The sequence below is a fragment of the Leuresthes tenuis genome, unplaced genomic scaffold (assembly GCF_036924035.1).
Source record: "Leuresthes tenuis unplaced genomic scaffold, fLeuTen1.0.hap1 SCAF_14, whole genome shotgun sequence".
NCBI classification, from domain to species: domain Eukaryota; kingdom Metazoa; phylum Chordata; class Actinopteri; order Atheriniformes; family Atherinopsidae; genus Leuresthes; species Leuresthes tenuis.
Genome location: NW_027325368.1, coordinates 12,263,931 through 12,280,945, shown reverse-complemented (window position 1 = coordinate 12,280,945; position 17,015 = coordinate 12,263,931). Strand labels below are relative to the sequence as shown.

Genomic DNA, 17,015 nt, shown 5'->3' with positions numbered 1-17,015 from the left:
TAAAAATATTCTAAAGGGCTGAAATGCAACACATCACACACACAAAAAAAGAAAATAATAAACGACCTGAAAGCTTGACTGTCCACTACTGTCAGTATCAATAACACCTCATTTGATAAGTAGCACAGCTTTGCAATTCTAAGCAGCCAATTAAGAGTCTCTCAGTTCTTGTTTGGAGGATTTTCCCTCATTCTTCCTATAAAAGGCTTCTAGTTCTGAGCCACTGGCCCATCTTGTATGCATTGTTCTTTTGATGTCTTTCTACAACTTTCAATAATAATTATGCCTTTTTTAATTAATAATCCTACAGACAGTTCTCAAAGTTTTCTTGGTCATATGGAGCTTTACTGTCCCAGCTGTAATTTCTTTAAACTACACAAAGACAGAAAAGACAGATACCTGTGAATGCCTTGCTATCCTGCTTTATCAGCATAATTTAGTCTAATTTTCAGAGTGCTAAGCAGCTGCTTTGAGAAGCCCAAGATGGCAGTTTGTTGGCATATGGTTTGAGGAGATGAGAGCTTTTAGAAAGCATTGAGGTTTGCACCTCCTGGCCTTTCCTCCTGATTACGAAGAGGCCATAGCCCTCCCAAACTAATCGTGTTCTTGGATCTTGTAAACTGTCCGAGAGGTCCAGTGTTTTTGGGTGCATTAACAACAATGACACACTGAACTTCTTTCTGATGTCAAGAAGCATTGGTAATCTTTATGACTCTTTCTGACATTTTATCCTCTACTCACTAAACTATTTCACAGTAAGAAAAATGTTGAACAGGGGTGCCCAGATATTTGCATGCCACTGTCGGCATTTTCCAACTACTCCATTGTCACATCTTCACTCAAACTTCCTGACAAGGAAGTCATTTAACTGTCATTTGATTCTGTGTTTCGAGTTTGTCTTTCATTTCGTCAGTGATCATGAACATGTCTGGGTGACTGTAACTGATCTTTGCTTTCCCTCATTAAGAAACACTTTCAAATTTATTTTAAAATTTGGGTGGAGACCCTTTCCTCAGAAGTTTAACCTTTAGCATTTACATTGTGTTTTAATTTCATTCCAGTCACCTTCACCCATCTTTCTTTTCATCATGTCTATTCCAGGAGTTTCCAGAGAACCCAACCAGCCCTGGTGTCACGCCTAATCATGTCCCCAGGTAGCACACCCCTTCGATAATAGATACTCCCTCCCATGCTGTCGCTCTCTTTCATTCGTATCTGAGACCATCTCATACATCATTTCCTCAGTGGTTACAAACAATTTGGTTGGCAGTCAATAAAACAGGGGAGATTGACGAGCTCCAGTGTGCATTTTATTATCTGCTGCCCTTGTCAGAACAGGTCAGTTGTGATGTGTGTCTGTATTTATTAGCTCAGCTGAAGACGAGAGTTGGTTGGATTCTCCAAGTGCGTAAAGGTCTTTCCTCTCTGCACTATACAAAGTTGCTCCTTTCCCTGAATAATGAAACTTTCTTCCCTCCGTAGGTTAAAGTGCAGTGCTCCTGTTAAAAGATATTTACTGAACTGTACAAAAACACCAAACCACTTGAGAACCATCTGTCTCCCTGCAGCTCAGAGGTCAATTTAGAGGCTTGTGCCTGATAACGTCACTAGATGCATTACTTTGTGATGTTATCTGCATGCAGTGAGTTTGCACAAAATGGGTCTTTGTTTGCTGAAATAGCCATTTTTGCTATCGGAACAACCAGTATGTGTTTCCCCACATATCTGCAGTTTTCTTATCAAAACTAGATAAAGCATTTTTGCACTGAAGGACATGCATACATACAGTATGTGGGTGTTTCAAATCCTTAAGTTAAAGATTTTCACATGTTAGTGTAACAATAGGACTAAAAATATTCTGTTTTTCTTTCTCTTCTCCCTCTTTTCATCCATGCCACCCTACCATCCCCTAATATCTCTCCTTTGTGAAACAATGCCTCTGAACTTTAAACTCCCATATCTATTCATTACCTCATCATTTGTTTCTCCCATTCATCATCCCCAACTAAATGTCCCATCTATCTGTGTGTGACATCATTATTCATCACATTATTCTTTTTTTCTGTTTTGCTTATTTTCTCTTCATCTCACATTTTTTCCCATTTTATTTCCTGCACTCTCCTTAACAATGTTTCCTCCATCACTCCTTATATCGCTCCTCCCTTAACCCGGTTGAACTCGTCTTCCCTCCTTCCCTCCCCTCTATTTTGCAGAGCACCTGTGACACCCTCCGGAGTCACTCGGACAGTCTCGGATTCACGCCGAACATGTTACCTCGTCACCCGACTTTAGGCAACTTTGAGGAGTTTGCTTGTTGACAACATAAAACAGGGGTTTGAGGCACATCTGGAGACTTGACAGCAAACTGTGAAACAATTTGTGTATTTAACAGGAAAAGGTTGAGTGAACGCTCAAAAATAGTGCAGTTTAACAATGCTTGAATAGAAATAGAATACTATCATCAGAAAAATAAAGAGTCCACTTCCAAAACAGAACTCAGGTTTAACCACCATGTTAAGGGCATCAGTGTTTTGTTCATGTTTGATTTATTTATTTTTTTATCTGGTCAGTTTACAGTCTACAATCGGTGAAGGTAAATGTGTACAAAAAAAGGAATTCTGAACTCTGTTGAGTTTTGTGATGCCACTGTGTCAGTATTGCTGTTCATTAATTAAAAACAACCAAAAAAAAAAGAAAAGTGGATCGGCATGTGTAGCAGCGTTAATTAAAAATGTTATGCCTCCAGCATCGAACCAATGCTGTATTGAGTGACCTTATATGATACCTGGCACTAGTTTAAACAGCCCAGCCTTTTTAGAAATCTGCTCCACTTTAAGAGATGATTGTGGCTCCAAGGAGCTTCTCAGAACCTGAATAAAACCCTGGACTAGTGGTTAATGTTGCCTTTTGCTTCAGTTAGGATGTGAATTGTTGCATAACCGTAATTATTCAATTGAAAAGCAGCGGAGGAACTTTTTCATTTGTACATAATGCAAGCATTTTTTTATTTCACTTGGATCTTTGGATGACTCAGACTAGCACCAGAGGTTTTTGTTAATTAACGCTGCTTAGTCTTTTTTTTTTGTTGCACACAGTACAGTCAGAGAAGAAAGCCAGGAAGCAAAAAAGGCAGTTGATTGTATCTTTATATGGCCAATATTTCAGTTTGGTATACATTTTTCCATTTTTGAGTAACACTTCAAAAGTTATCAGCCCATTTATTGGACTTGGATATCACTTCAGATGATATAGCCTGGAAGTGCTTTTGTCCTCCAGGAGGTTCAGTCAGGTATAAGCCTTCATTCTGATCACTGATATATAACATAATGCACCCAATCATGCAGGCAACTACCTGATTTTGTGCTATTAACTACAAGTAAAGTGCCTGCTGTTGTCATTGTACAAATGGTTCAATTTTTTCCCAAAACATGTTTTCCTAATCCTTACCAATTGGAGATTTTGCATAAACCTAACCACTCTCTAAAAATGTAATGTGCACAACAAAGTCAAAGTCACGTGAACATCTTTTTGTTGCCAAAATGTATTTTTATACTCGGCTGCTTACACGTATAGATACAATATTTGGCATCACAAAGATTTTAAAAATATTGTTCGTATCACTATAGAAACTGCTTTAATGAGACATATTTTGCCTCTTTTTGGTACAGGTTCCTATAGTCCTAAATAAATAACTATGACATCAGTTGGCCAAAATACCACAGACAGACAATGCAACAGCTTATTTACCGTTGACCTGTTTAAGGAAATGGAGTGACCCACTTGCTCCACTTCACCCCTCTCTTCTACAGGGTCGGCCTCTTTTGAGATCTGCTGTTCTTGAATAAATACCAGTAGTCTGAGAACTCCCACTAGCACACACAGCAAATTCAGCTTCCACCCAACAAACCAAAACAGAAATACTCAATACTGTCAGTTTTATTTTCAAAAATGTACATTTCCCTCGTCTGCAATTTGTCCATGGACAGTTGGTACAGATTCTACTGATTGATACTGATTCACGAGTCATGTGTTGGACTTCTTCAGATTAATGACACACCACAACACAAAACTTAGCAGTCAGCAAGCAGGTTTACACACCAATCCGAACTCAGGTTGTAATTCCTTTATCACATATCAAATCCAGAAACGCTATGCTTTAGTGTTATTCCATTTCTCTGTGTTTTATATACGTTTTAGAAGAGAATATTAAGAATTTCTGCTTAAATGGGCCACTTTTCACCAGTTATCTGATGGTGGATTCATTGTTAGATATATAATAAAAGATTTACTTATTGGGTTATAAAACATTTAACAAAGTACTGGTAGAAAATTACTATGTCATTCCTTTCTTAACTTTTTAAGACACACACACTTGTATTTTGTATGGGATTTTTTATTTCTCCAAGCTATTTGGAATGAATAGACCCTGATCGTTAGATAATCGAAGCATTGCCTTTGAACAGTGAGTAGACCCAACTCTATTTTAGACCCTGCGTGAAGACACTGGCTCTTTGTAAGTTAAGTGAACTATGTAACTAGCCACTTCCAAGGTACAGTGAGTACAGCTCGATTCATTTAACGTGAAATTGGATGGAGACAAAGATGGGGACGCTATATATGTGTGACATAAGAATCCTCTGCAAATCTGAACCACTCACTAAACAAGATATTTTCAAACCTTGCGAGTCCCACAGTGCAAGAGTTGAGTTCTCTCAAAGTTTTGAGTTGGCATTAACTTCAGACATTTCAGACAAATAATGTGCTTACTTAAAAAGCACAGAAACGTTTTTTTTTTTTTTGATAACGTGGCCCCTTAAATGTTTGCATAGAGAAAACATCTCGTACATGTGCAAGCATTATAAATCAAGTATGCCTGCAGTCCATCCAGTCAAAACAAGTCTGAAGGTATGCAGCCAACTCAAAATGTACCTTCTGATGACTACGTTTACGTCACTACGATTCCAACCAGACGTTGGAGTGTAATGTCTGTGTAAAACAAACCATAGACTGCATATAAAGATGTGCACAAGCACTAACAATATATAATATAAATGCATACACATATATTGTTTAATCTTGTACTTAGGGGTGATAAAGTTCTACTGAGCCTCCCAGGAGATGAAAGAAGGTGTCTCCCGGCCATATCAACAGAAAAGATCATGTCCATTTAACGGGTTGACAGCATTTGACTTGCAAGCATGTAAGAAATTGACTTTTTTTGCACATGAATAATTAGTTTACTTTGTCATTCCTATTCATCACAGTGTGTTAAAAGTGTTCATCAGCGCAATCCCCTGTGATAGTAATCTATTCTCTTAATAGAACTTTTGAAAAAAAAAAAGAAAAAAAAAAGGTTTGCTGGGGACATTCTTAAACTTGGCAGACATTTGTAAATACCTGCAATCAAATGCCATGACGGAAATCCACACTGTTCACATGAAGCATTTGTCAGATATATATAACTATAGATATATATATAATAGAAAAGGTGTTTCTTAATTTGCTCTTATAAATGACTATTTGAGTGGCCCTTAAGTGTCTTTTTGGGGATTACAACATAACTGAAAACATAGACTATTAGAATGAAGAGAATTTTTCTCAGAACATGAGAACCATGCACCTCAACCCCATTTATTTTGGTTGATTTATATAAGAAATGCATTGTACAATTTTACCACTGTATCCAATTATCATTATTTATATTATTACAGAATATGTAATAAGTCACAAATAATATTTTGTGATGTATTAATGATCAAGTGTAATAAACTATATTTAACCATCTTACGTACATAACATTTCTTCTAAACTTCATGTCAGTCTACTTCCTCTCTTGGTATCTTTAACACTGTGTTGTTTAAATCCTTGACATTACAATAATGGACTTGTAGGTACTATTTGCTGGAAAGTCAGAACAGTGTCTTTTTTTTTTATGTGAAACTTTTAAGTATAACACAAGTCAAACAAGTTGTGTTCATAACACTATAGCTTTATTACTCTGTTGTCTGTGTATTAGATGACTGTTGATGTGAAGCACAAACCCTTGGAGATCAGCCATCACTTGAAAGCCAATGACTGAATGTCTATGGTCGTGACTGCCTTCCGTGGCTCTAGTTTGAACTACTGTTACACTTGATGTGCCCACAATAACAGCATAGTCAGGAATAAGAGCGAAGCCAGAGATCTAAATGTTACCTTTCAGGAAAGGAAAAAAAAAAAAGTGTAAATCAGTGGCGTTATGTCATGAGCAATAAATGCCCTGAATCAAATACCACTGCAATGAGATTGATGTGAAGTGAAAAAAATAAAAAAAAAAGATTTGGGATTTCCATTTTCATTTCATGACATATCACAGATGGATTGGATCTAGCGGGAACGGCTGCCAACTGCAGCACTCGTGCAATATCACTTATGTATATTAAACATCATCATTCACATAGGAGACACAGATGCCAACACGTTACACTATGATGCTGCATTGCCATGACGACTTTGAATGTAGTCGTGTTGGGTTCAAAGTTCTAAAAATGATTCAACAAACTGTTGAGATACTGGATGTAGGCTTTGTGAGAATGTCCCAGGTCTTCACCTCGCTCCCTTTTCCCAACAGTCAAAGAACAGCAGAGTGTATCTGATCTGGTTAACACCATTACTGAATCTCTTTATTCTCATCAAGTAGTCTTTCAATAATACTTACTGCAAAGCTATGGCCAAGTAGAAACAAGTATACTAGATATTTCTATCATCCAACCACTGGATTTGAACTATTTCATTCACAAAATTTACAGCACATCATTGATTTTCCTCCTTGCATGAACATTATGTATTCCTATTATCTCTGGTCTATCAGTGTAATGATAGCTATGCTATTCACTTTGTATTGTCCAAAGTGTATTTCTGGAGTCAGATGAATCAAAATGGTGATCTCCACATCCTCTCATGGATGTATCTGACGCACTCACAAAAAAACAAAACACCTTTCTTAGCATGGTTTGCTTCAATAAAGCGTGGCTTAAAGGAAGTAAGAATTTGGCTCAAAGACTCATCGGTGACAGGATTTTCTCCAAAACACTCGCACAAATTTGGAGAACTGGAGTTGCTTCATCTGGCTCTACATGCTCTATGTCCATTTTATTGTAGATATGTGATTTTAACTCTGAACTGAATATTAAATAGTTATTACAAACTTTACTATGTAGTCAGTCATAAATCAGACTATTGGGCATTTTTAAGTGGGTTTGTGCTGGTTTTGAGGTTACAAACGGCGAGAGGTGGATGGAGAAACAAGCCTTGACAAAAGCTTAAACAATGGATCCATTTAGTGGTTGTTCCTATTCAGACTTGGCGCTCTGGAGCAATGTTTTCATGTTAGTGTATATGACCGATAAAATCAGGATAAACTAACATATTGATCTTTGTTACAGCCAGAATTCAAGTCTTTTAAAGTGTTATTAATAGGGCGAAATTCCTGATTTGAGTATTAATTTGCTGTCATTAGCTGTAGTGCATTACATTTACTTATGTTAAAGTAACATTTTACAGTAAAAACATCCTCACATATGCGCCTTCTAAATGTAGAAGAGTAGGTGTTTAGGTAGCGCTTCAGCTTAATATTTGTAGTAAAAACTGTGCAGTACTGAAGCAGATGTATTTAGTTGTTTTATGACACCATTTATCATGAAATTGCAGACATTTAAACCTGAATCACATGCATATTTTCTTATTCAACGCCGATTCTGCTCTTTCAATAGCTCGGCACAAAATTAAATAGATAACAACCGCTTCTTTTTTCTATTCTACAGAGTTTGAAAGGATTGAATAAACAAGCTGGACATTATTTCTCAAAGAAAAGCAAATATGTATTGTGTTGACTTTACTGAGTCTTACTGGCTGAAATATACAGTCACAACATTTGTTTCGAGTTCTACCAGAAAAAGCAAAGATACAAGCAAAAAAAAAAAAAAAGTGCAAAACCCACCCTTCATTCAAATTAAGATTTAAAAAGCTGTATAAAAGAAAATGTACAGTCATCACTGCTGTGATGACAGAACACAATGAAATCCTAGTGTTTTTACACGCGGCATCTTTCAAACATTTAAAATCCTACAAAGAGCCACTTTAAAGCAAGTTCTGAGGATCTACTGAAAATGTCAGTACCAAATAAAATTCTGCTACATTAAAGAAAAAAGAAAAAAAAAGAGCAGGCATTCCATCCTTAATAAATACATGCATCCGTTATCGTGTCTCACATCAGTAAAATGAAAAATAAATCCTTTCCCTAACAAGTCAGTCACTTCTGACACTTCTCACTTCATTGGCTTTTTATGGGATAAGTAGCACTGTAATAATGTGTAGGAACATAACACTGTAAGCTTTTAACCGTGGTAATATCATAAGTTACAAAATGGAAACAGCTAATGGTGCAAAAGTCATTATATGAAAATACAGATTACGGGTGAATCATATGGATTACTTTTTTTTCATTCCTTGCAATTACAAAAGCTTTTTAGAAAACAAAAGTACATCGATGGAAAAACAAAACAGAACAAAACTATTGTGTAACTAATGGTCCACTTGTCATGAACATGTATATATGTGTGGGTTGGCCCATTCGTTGAAAACTGGCTATACTGCTGTCAGTGTTCAAAATTTGACAAATCGATGACTAAACAGTTTAAGAAATCAGTAACAAAGTGCTCAAAAGTAATATACAACGGGAAATCAAAAGCCCGAGAAGAAGAAAACTGTGAGTTAGCTTGCCATGCTATTATATAATCTTATGATGGGCAGCGAGTCCAGGCCTTGGTATCTGAGTCACCAGAAATGATAAAAGTGTGTCATCAAAGTAGTTAAAGTAGTCAGTAGTTGCTTCATCTTTTTTTTTTTTTTGCACCATTTCATCTAAATAAGACATACAGTTATCATCTGCAGCAAGTGCGACAGCAAGATCCAACAAAGTTTATGCTGAGAGAAAAAAAATACAATTTAATTCTGCATTTCACACAGTAAGGTTAGAGCTAGAGTTACAGCTTGACTTTAAATTGTGCCGTCGTCTTCATGCTTTCATACATGCACGAGAGCAGAGCCGAGTTACTGACCGACGTACATCTGATGTCGCGGCGCTTTGGACCGCGTGAGAAAACGTTCGAGACGCTCTGCAGCGTCTAACTTTAACTGTGTGAGATCTTTGCAAGTACAGCCAGAATCGCTGCACAGACGGCCTTTTTCCATTTGATCACCGTCTGCGGTAACACAATCAGGACTTTATTAGAGCCGAGTGACACACTGGGAATGCTTAAAGCGACTGCGGGTCGACACGGATTTAACGGGTTGATTTTCGGTCACAACTTTTGACACGTTTAGCTGTCTGGCAACAGAAGCAGAAAAATATGTGAATGAGGACATTTGGCTGTTATTATACACTTAAACTTAGCAAATAGATGGGAATCTGAAGCATGTGCAAGGTGCCTTGGGCCCATTTGAGTCTAGTTGAAAGTAGATCCATGTAGGAGTGGTTTGACTCCTGACTGCACTACAGGGGTGTGTTAAACCGCTTTTGAGAAGCTCAATTTTGTAGAATTTAAGGACTAACATGGCTTACATGTATTTAAAAGTTTTAGTCTGACTAACACAATTCCTTTTTATGTAAAGTCCTGCTTAATATAGGAGTTTTTAAAAAGAAATTCATGTTTCTTTTGATTGGCACCAAATGACACCATTACATCCAGGACACCTGCAAGGAAACTGGTACGAAAACAGAATTAACATAAAAATGGGGGAAATGCTGACATAAGCCTTTACAATTTTTAAATAAAATGACTCATTCGTGATTTTAACCCAATCTGAAGTAGTGGCCTTATTTGACAGCAAATAAGTGACGGCAGCCGAACTTCTAACAAGTGGAAATCATCTGTTTGATCACAGAAAGCTCATTGACAAAAGTGTTTGTTTGTGTGTGTGCTGATCTTGGTTAACACAAACTGGTAATTACAGATTTTTTTTTTTTTCAAATCTTCAAATATAAATAACTGTGTTTGGGATTAAAAACTCCCGTACTCGTCTTTACATGTGTAAGAAATGATTAAAAAAAAAAAACTCCATGAAAAGTAGAGATCTTAACTTTCCAAAAGCCTGCATGAGGGACTGATGACCTATCTGCAAGGCATCTGAAATGAATTTGTAAAATGAGATGACCACAGATCAGAAGGGCAAAGCTTGTTCACCCCCATAAAAAAAAAAGAAAGAAACATCATGCCACTTTCACTCTTTGTAGGAAAAGAGGCTTTGTGTGTGTGGCAGAAAACAAAATCCTTAATTATAAAATGTATTTGATCAAACACCCACCCACATCGGTGCCAATTAACTGAGGTGTGTGTGTGTGTGTGTGTGTGTGTGTGTGTGTGTGTGTGTGTGTGTGTGTGTGTGTATGTGCCAAATTAGACAGCTTTAAAGAACCTAAACAAAGCAGAGCCACTAGGTCTTTGTTCCACACAGGCACAACAAAATGTATTGCAGGGGAGTGTTTAAAACCCACAGAAGGGATACATCCTAAAGACTCAACAGGGTGAGGGATGATTGATTATTTGTGGCTTCGGCTCAGTGAGAGGCAATTTAGAGTTTAGGGTGGGCAGAAATCAGCAAAGTAAGGGTGCTGCAAGGCCTCCTCTGCAGAGATCCTCTGGACAGGATTACACTTCAACAGGTTCTGGGTCGGATCAAAGGAAAAAAAATGTAATGAGTTAACGGCAACATCAATTTCCTGCAAGCAAAAGTGTTACTTGGTAACAACTTTGTGTTGGTTTACATTAAAATAAATAAAAGATTTGTACTTTTAGTGGAAAGAAAAGAAAAAAAAGAAACGTTGTTTACATGTGTTCACGCAAAAACTTCAAAAAGGACACAAACAGACACTAAAGTTCCACTAAAGTACCTGCAGCAGATCCCGTCCTGTGCTGCTTAGTTTGGGAACCACATTCACCAATGAGGTGGTGGCTGGATACATGGGATATGGCTGCAGGAGGAAAGGGTTTATCCATTAGAGAATTATGCAAGATATGGTTTGAGCTCCAGCCACAGGAAATCACACCAATGAATTTACCTTGTAATCGGGAAGTTTTGTCATGGTCTGCCACTGTTCCTCAGTTGGTGTACCCAACAATGTACAACACGGTTAATGAAAAATATTCAAAGGCCAAGTACTTGTATGTTAATTATTTAAAATCAATGCCCCCCTTTTGTCAATACTTGTAGATCTGAAGTCAGAAAGGATATCTGAAGATTCTTTTCAGCTGGTCGTCCACGTCATTGCCAGGGAATAAAGGCCGCCCAGCATTAGCCAACTCTGGAATCAGAATAAAATGTCAAACTGAGACACTTATTTCCTTTTTTTGTCAACAGGAAACACAAAACAAAACTGTTAATTGTTGCCAATATCAAACAGGAACTATTTTTCAATGTCAACTCTTTTAATTGAACTAAATTCAATCTGCCCCAGTGTGTGTAGACAGCAGCTGATTGCATTTCTTCTCCATCTCCATATAGCACAGTGTGTGTGTGTGTGTGTGTGTGTGTGTGTGTGTGTGTGTGTGTGTCAGTCACTGAATGAGTCATTCAGGTTTACAGCCTCTTGTGATTTCTAAAGGGGAATAAGCACTGCCCCCAGCTGGCAAACAGATTGTGTGTTTCAGTAGAGATCATCGCTCTTTAATTCCAAACGAGCCTTGCTGTTTGCCATTGTTATTTCCTTATTAAAGTTACCTCTGCCAACTACAAAATGTCACAGCAAAGGCTCTTTTGTTGGTGGCATGAAAGGACACTCCTGGCATCTGAGGAACTGATGACCAAGTGGGATACTTTCATCTTTGGAAGCTTTGTCACCAAAAGAACAGGAGAATCTCTGTGAGTGAAGTTAATGTGGCTAACGCTACCATCTGTTTGCCTCTGTTCCTCCTTCTGTGGCTACATCAAGACGTTCTGCATTTCTATACAGCCAAATTCCCAACGAAGCCGGAAAGTATGAAATAATGACTTAAATGTGCTCTGTTGAGACCATTTTTTTTTCTTAATATGCAGCGTTTAATCCTAATTTCAACATGCGCGACATTGTTTGACAAAAGTCAGCACACAAATGATTTTGGCTAGATTTACTTATGAAAGGGATGGGAAGTTCCTCCATGATAGCAGCGAAGGAAATAACCCCCCCACAGGAGAGAATGTGAGGAAGTTTACGCTTACGTAAAACACCCCTTTTTGTCAGTCATCAAACTCTTTCTGAGACGGGCTCGGAGCGATGTCATGAGTTGGATACGCATTGTGGAAAAGACATGGAATAGTCGATGATTTGTAGGTTAAATCGCCATGAAACTTCTGTCATTACAAACCCCACATCTACTGATTATGTGCCGAGTAAAGGATTTAGTTTCAGAAGTATTTTTTTACATTTTGACACAAATGCTGCTCTCCAGCAAATTAAAACATCTGTAGTCACACTTCTCCAAAGGCCATATTGCAAGAGACAGAACCTGGTTTACAATATTTAACAACAGAGTGATTTTGAGTCCTTGATACTTGCATGGATAGATGGACTTTTTATTATCAACAAACAGTATTTAAAAAAAAAAAAAAAAAAAAAGTCAGATAACTAAACAAACAAAATCAATAACTCAACTATTACAAACCAACCTGCAAATATGCATCCAGCTGACCACATGTCAATAGAGGTAGAATAAAGTTTAGCACCAAACAGCACATCTGGAGGCCGGTACCACAATGTCACCACCTGCACAGAAATCACAGCAAAGGGCATGAAACAAAACAACCAAACAAATGTTAACACAACAGTTCCAAGTACCGAAATCTACATCTACTTTCCACTAAAAGCTCTTTGCATATTAACAAACTGCTGCTTTATGAAACACTGCCGTCTAAAGTGCACACCCTGCAGTAAAAGAACAAAATATAATGCGTTTACAGAAACGTTCTGTCCCCTACAAAGTGTGTGGGCTGGTTTTTCACCTTAAAAAGAGTTAAAAAAAAAAACGATGTGACCACCTTCTCACAGCTTTTAGAAGCAGTTTTAACAGAGAAAAAAAGTTCCATCTGTTGTTCCTCCTACTGGAACTGCGTTTCATATGCAGTCACTTAGGTCACTTGGAGAAAATATCCTTGTTAAGATTGCTCAGTTCTAGCTTTTTAAGATTTAAATAAACACTTATTTCACAGCAGAAAAAGTACAGATGACGCCACACCAAGGCAAAGACTATGGTCTAACGCTGACCCCTTACATGTGACAAAGTATTACAGTTTACTCCACAACCCCACCCTTGCCATTTTTGTGAAAATGAAAAGTCAGATCCCAAGTTGCCAGTAATCCAGGCAAAAAAAAAACAAAAAACACTATTGTAAAAAGAGAAAATGAAAGGAACAGAGATTTCTGAGGAGCTGAGCAGACTGGCAAATAAAGATCTGTGCCTCGACATAAGGGCAGCATTTGACACCCTGACTCGATCCCTGTTTCATCTACTTTAGGATCACCGCATCCAGCCGCATGCATCTCTCGAGATTTGCTTTCAGATGCTGTCTTGCACGGAACAAACCGATTCAGAGTGTCCGCAAATACCGCTTTCTTTTCTCTGACTTTACTAAACAGCTTCACCCCCCACTCATCCACACCGAGGTCAACACCATTTGCAAAATTCTGTGCACAATTTACACACAAGCACAGGAAAAGTAGGAAGCTGCGATGCACAGAACACAGGATGCATGCTCAGGCTGAATGCAAGCACCTTCAGAGCGGCACGTTTCGTTTTCATCTTAAGTCCAAATGTTGGTTCTGCTATAGAAACATCTAGAAAACAGGGTTTAAAGTGCGACATGACCCGGAAAGGTCAGGGACACAAGATTTGGAAACGGTTGTTACAGACTGAGTCACTGATGAACCAACGGCCAAGAGCTCATTTAGTTCTGGAGTGGGTGGAAACTTATGCCACCCCCGTCCATTATTCCTAATGACCGGTCTTTTTACAACACATGCTCCATTTCAAACATCCTGCACTTGTTGGCCACAAGAGACCTCGATATTCAACTAGATGAATAGCTTTACTGAGAGGAACAAATAGTGTGTGAAGAACTCCTGTGTGTGCGCACTTTTCTTGCATAAAACTGCCCAACAGAGCAGCCTCTCGTGAATTTTCACAAATTTTGACTAGACGTGACACACATAAAGTAAGAAAATCCCCCTTTTTTTCCCATAAGAACTCATCTCCTTCTGTTTAATTTATGCTGCAGCCATTACACACATTTCAAAATGTATTCACGCACCCTGAAATAGCCGAGGGATCATTCATCTCCTCTTAACTGAGATGCCACGGAACGTATCAGGGTGATGCATCCGCTGAAATGAGATGACCTTTAAAAATGGCCTTATTTTAAAGTCTCAGCGCCACAAACTTGATTCCCCTCTGGGTTTTCTGTGCACTGACTTTTCGCATCAGTAGTGTCAAACTGGGTCAACAACTCAACCCGAGGGGATAGATTCGCTGGGCTCTCGGGTCAAACCAACCAGAACCACTAAATCTATCTGGTCTCTGTCTGTCATTTTTCTGATAATATCCACAACAACACATATCAAACCCCAAAATACCCCCTGTAAGCTCCTTTTTCTTCCACCATTTATGTAACCATTCAATTCTGATATACAAGCTGAGGACATCAAATCTGTACAAAGACACTGAAACTACAAATAAGAGAAAGAATGAAAGCTTAACAGGGTTTTGACAGTTACACCCTTTTAATTTAAGATATGGGCTTTTAGGTCATTTCTGGCCATCCTTAAAAACAGCATGAAAGCAAACCCTTTACATATTAGATAGGACTTGGTTTTTCAAAACTGTGAAAACCTTTTTCAGTTCCAGCTCTAGACTGCTTACACATGTACCTTTGAAAGTCTAGATTGAGGTTTTACCACATAATTAGTAACCACCAGGTTTTAAATGGCTATGGTCAAAATTTCTGGTTTCTAAAGAAGCTAAAGTTTTACACTGACTGCACTTGTTTTATCTTTTGTTTTTACTGGAAGCAGTCAGCTTTTAGTACCTGCTGTGTTAATCATGTACAACCTACCTCTGCTGAGTAACACCTCACAGGAATGCCAAAAGCTCGAGCCAACCCAAAGTCAGCAAGCTTTAATTCCCCGTTCTACAAATAGAGAAAAAAGTTAACAATTCAGTTTTAGATAACGTCAACACCATGTTTTCCTATAGTCCTCTATTGAACATCACATCCAGAAATGGATCACTGATGAAAACTTTTTTTTTTTTCCCTTTTCTGGGGGTCTGTTTTCACAAAAGTCACAGATCCAGTCATACACATCTAAAATCGTTTTGGATTACTTTAAAATTTCCCACAACAGGCAAACACGTACAGAAAACGTAACAAAAAATATTTACAAGATTTCAAGTTAAAGTCCAAATGCACTTTAAGCACTCACTCTGTTGATGAGGAGATTCTGCGGCTTCAGATCTCTATGAAGAACATTTCGACTATGACAGAAAGCAAGGCCTTTCAACAGCTGGTACATGAAAGACTGCAGAGGAAACCCAAGAATATTTAAGATGTAACTGACCTGATAAACAGTGAGTCAAATATAACACCGTCTAACAATCAAGTTATAGCTTTGTGCTTTTAAGCAGGTGTGCTGTCCTCTCTCACCTTCACAGTTTCAGGATCTAGATCCCCATTGCAGCTGTCAAAATACTTCTTCAAATCCTGCAGTGAATAAGGGACACATTTTAGTCTTTGAAGTTTTCCGTTTTATTAAGACATTGGTGCGATGGGTGACTCACCTGATCACAATATTCAAAAACCAGGGTTAATTTCTTGTCACTGTGCAACACATCGTGTAGTCTGGAGAAGAGAGAACAGCCAGGTATAATGCATGATCCCAGCAGGGTTCAAAGCAAACTGACAGGTATTGAACTCGTCTGGCTAGCAGAGTCACACTGCCTGTCGTTCACATATATAAAGGAAAAAGCTAAGTCACAGTTGACAGCAGACTGACCTGACAATGTTTTTATGCTTTAGCTCCTTCAGAAGACAGATTTCTCTCAAGGCAGAACTTGGCACCCCCTGAAACAAATGTAGTTCAGTCCGATTTAGCACTAGCAAGCTAACATGCTCCTGGTAAACACTGCAACAATCAACAAGATATACGAACCTCGTCATCGTCATCCAGCCTGACCCTTTTCAAAGCCACAATTTCATGGGTTTCTCTGTTTTTAGCCTTGAAAACAGTCCCATACGTACCTTCGGAATAAAAACATAAGTTTAATCGATTAAAAGTTCCGATGAATGACACAGAGACGCAAGCTAGTTACCCGACCACCGCTAGCTGGCGTGAACACAGTAAAATTACCAGAAGAAAAATCGTCTGACAGAACAATGAAACCATGCAAGTAGAAGCTGCAGATACTGCAATGTATTCGACTAACTTTCGAGTTTATTAGTTAATACCAGCACGAAGCTACTACGGTACTGCTTACGTTAGCAAGCACTGCATTAACGTAAATGCTATATTAGCATTCGGCTAATTGCTATCAACTTAACAAATTCACCAAAAAAAAAACCATCTAAATCTTACCCTCTCCAATTTTTTCAAGCTTCTCATATTTCTGCATGTTTGGCCAATGAAGCCAGCCAGCAAACCAATAACCGACAAGAACCCCAAACTGGGGATAGGATAGGATTCTAGCTACAAACGTTAGCTTAAATTGGTCTGCACTTGCTGCTACTGGTCGGTTTGCAGCAGTCAAGCTTCCCTTGTGTGTCATCTAGAGGCTGACAGTAGAAATGCAGCTCTGATGGATCCCATTTGAAGACATATGTATAAGAAGATTAGGCTGTATAAGGAAAGCGAAAAATGTGTACTAATGTAAACTCAAATGTAACCTGCTATTACAGAAATGTAAAAGACCAATATACCATTGGAACAAATTGGCTTTTAGGAAAAACTTGAATTG

The 17,015-nt window shown here is 38.2% G+C and overlaps 2 protein-coding genes across 2 annotated transcripts in view; one reads left to right on the top strand and one right to left on the bottom strand.

Moving 5' to 3' along the window:
• asic1c (acid-sensing (proton-gated) ion channel 1c) overlaps positions 1–7,191 on the top strand; it is an 89,142-nt gene extending 81,951 nt beyond the window's left edge. The window contains exons 10-11 of the mRNA XM_072362955.1: positions 1,102–1,154; positions 2,214–7,191. Coding sequence (XP_072219056.1) covers positions 1,102–1,154; positions 2,214–2,292 — 132 coding nt within the window. The 3' untranslated portion in view covers positions 2,293–7,191. The remainder of the gene's footprint in view (positions 1–1,101; positions 1,155–2,213) is intronic.
• Positions 7,192–7,201: 10 nt separating this feature from the next.
• Positions 7,202–16,826, bottom strand: cdk5 (cyclin dependent kinase 5). Its single transcript, XM_072362956.1, has 12 exons — positions 16,637–16,826; positions 16,214–16,302; positions 16,058–16,125; positions 15,843–15,903; positions 15,709–15,765; positions 15,488–15,583; positions 15,121–15,195; positions 12,682–12,778; positions 11,272–11,341; positions 11,099–11,159; positions 10,931–11,011; positions 7,202–10,705 (listed from the first exon to the last, which is right to left on the bottom strand). Exons 1-12 carry the CDS (start codon positions 16,824–16,826, stop codon positions 10,619–10,621), a joined length of 1,032 nt encoding a protein of 343 aa, XP_072219057.1. The 3' UTR covers positions 7,202–10,618.
• Positions 16,827–17,015: the final 189 nt, after the last annotated feature.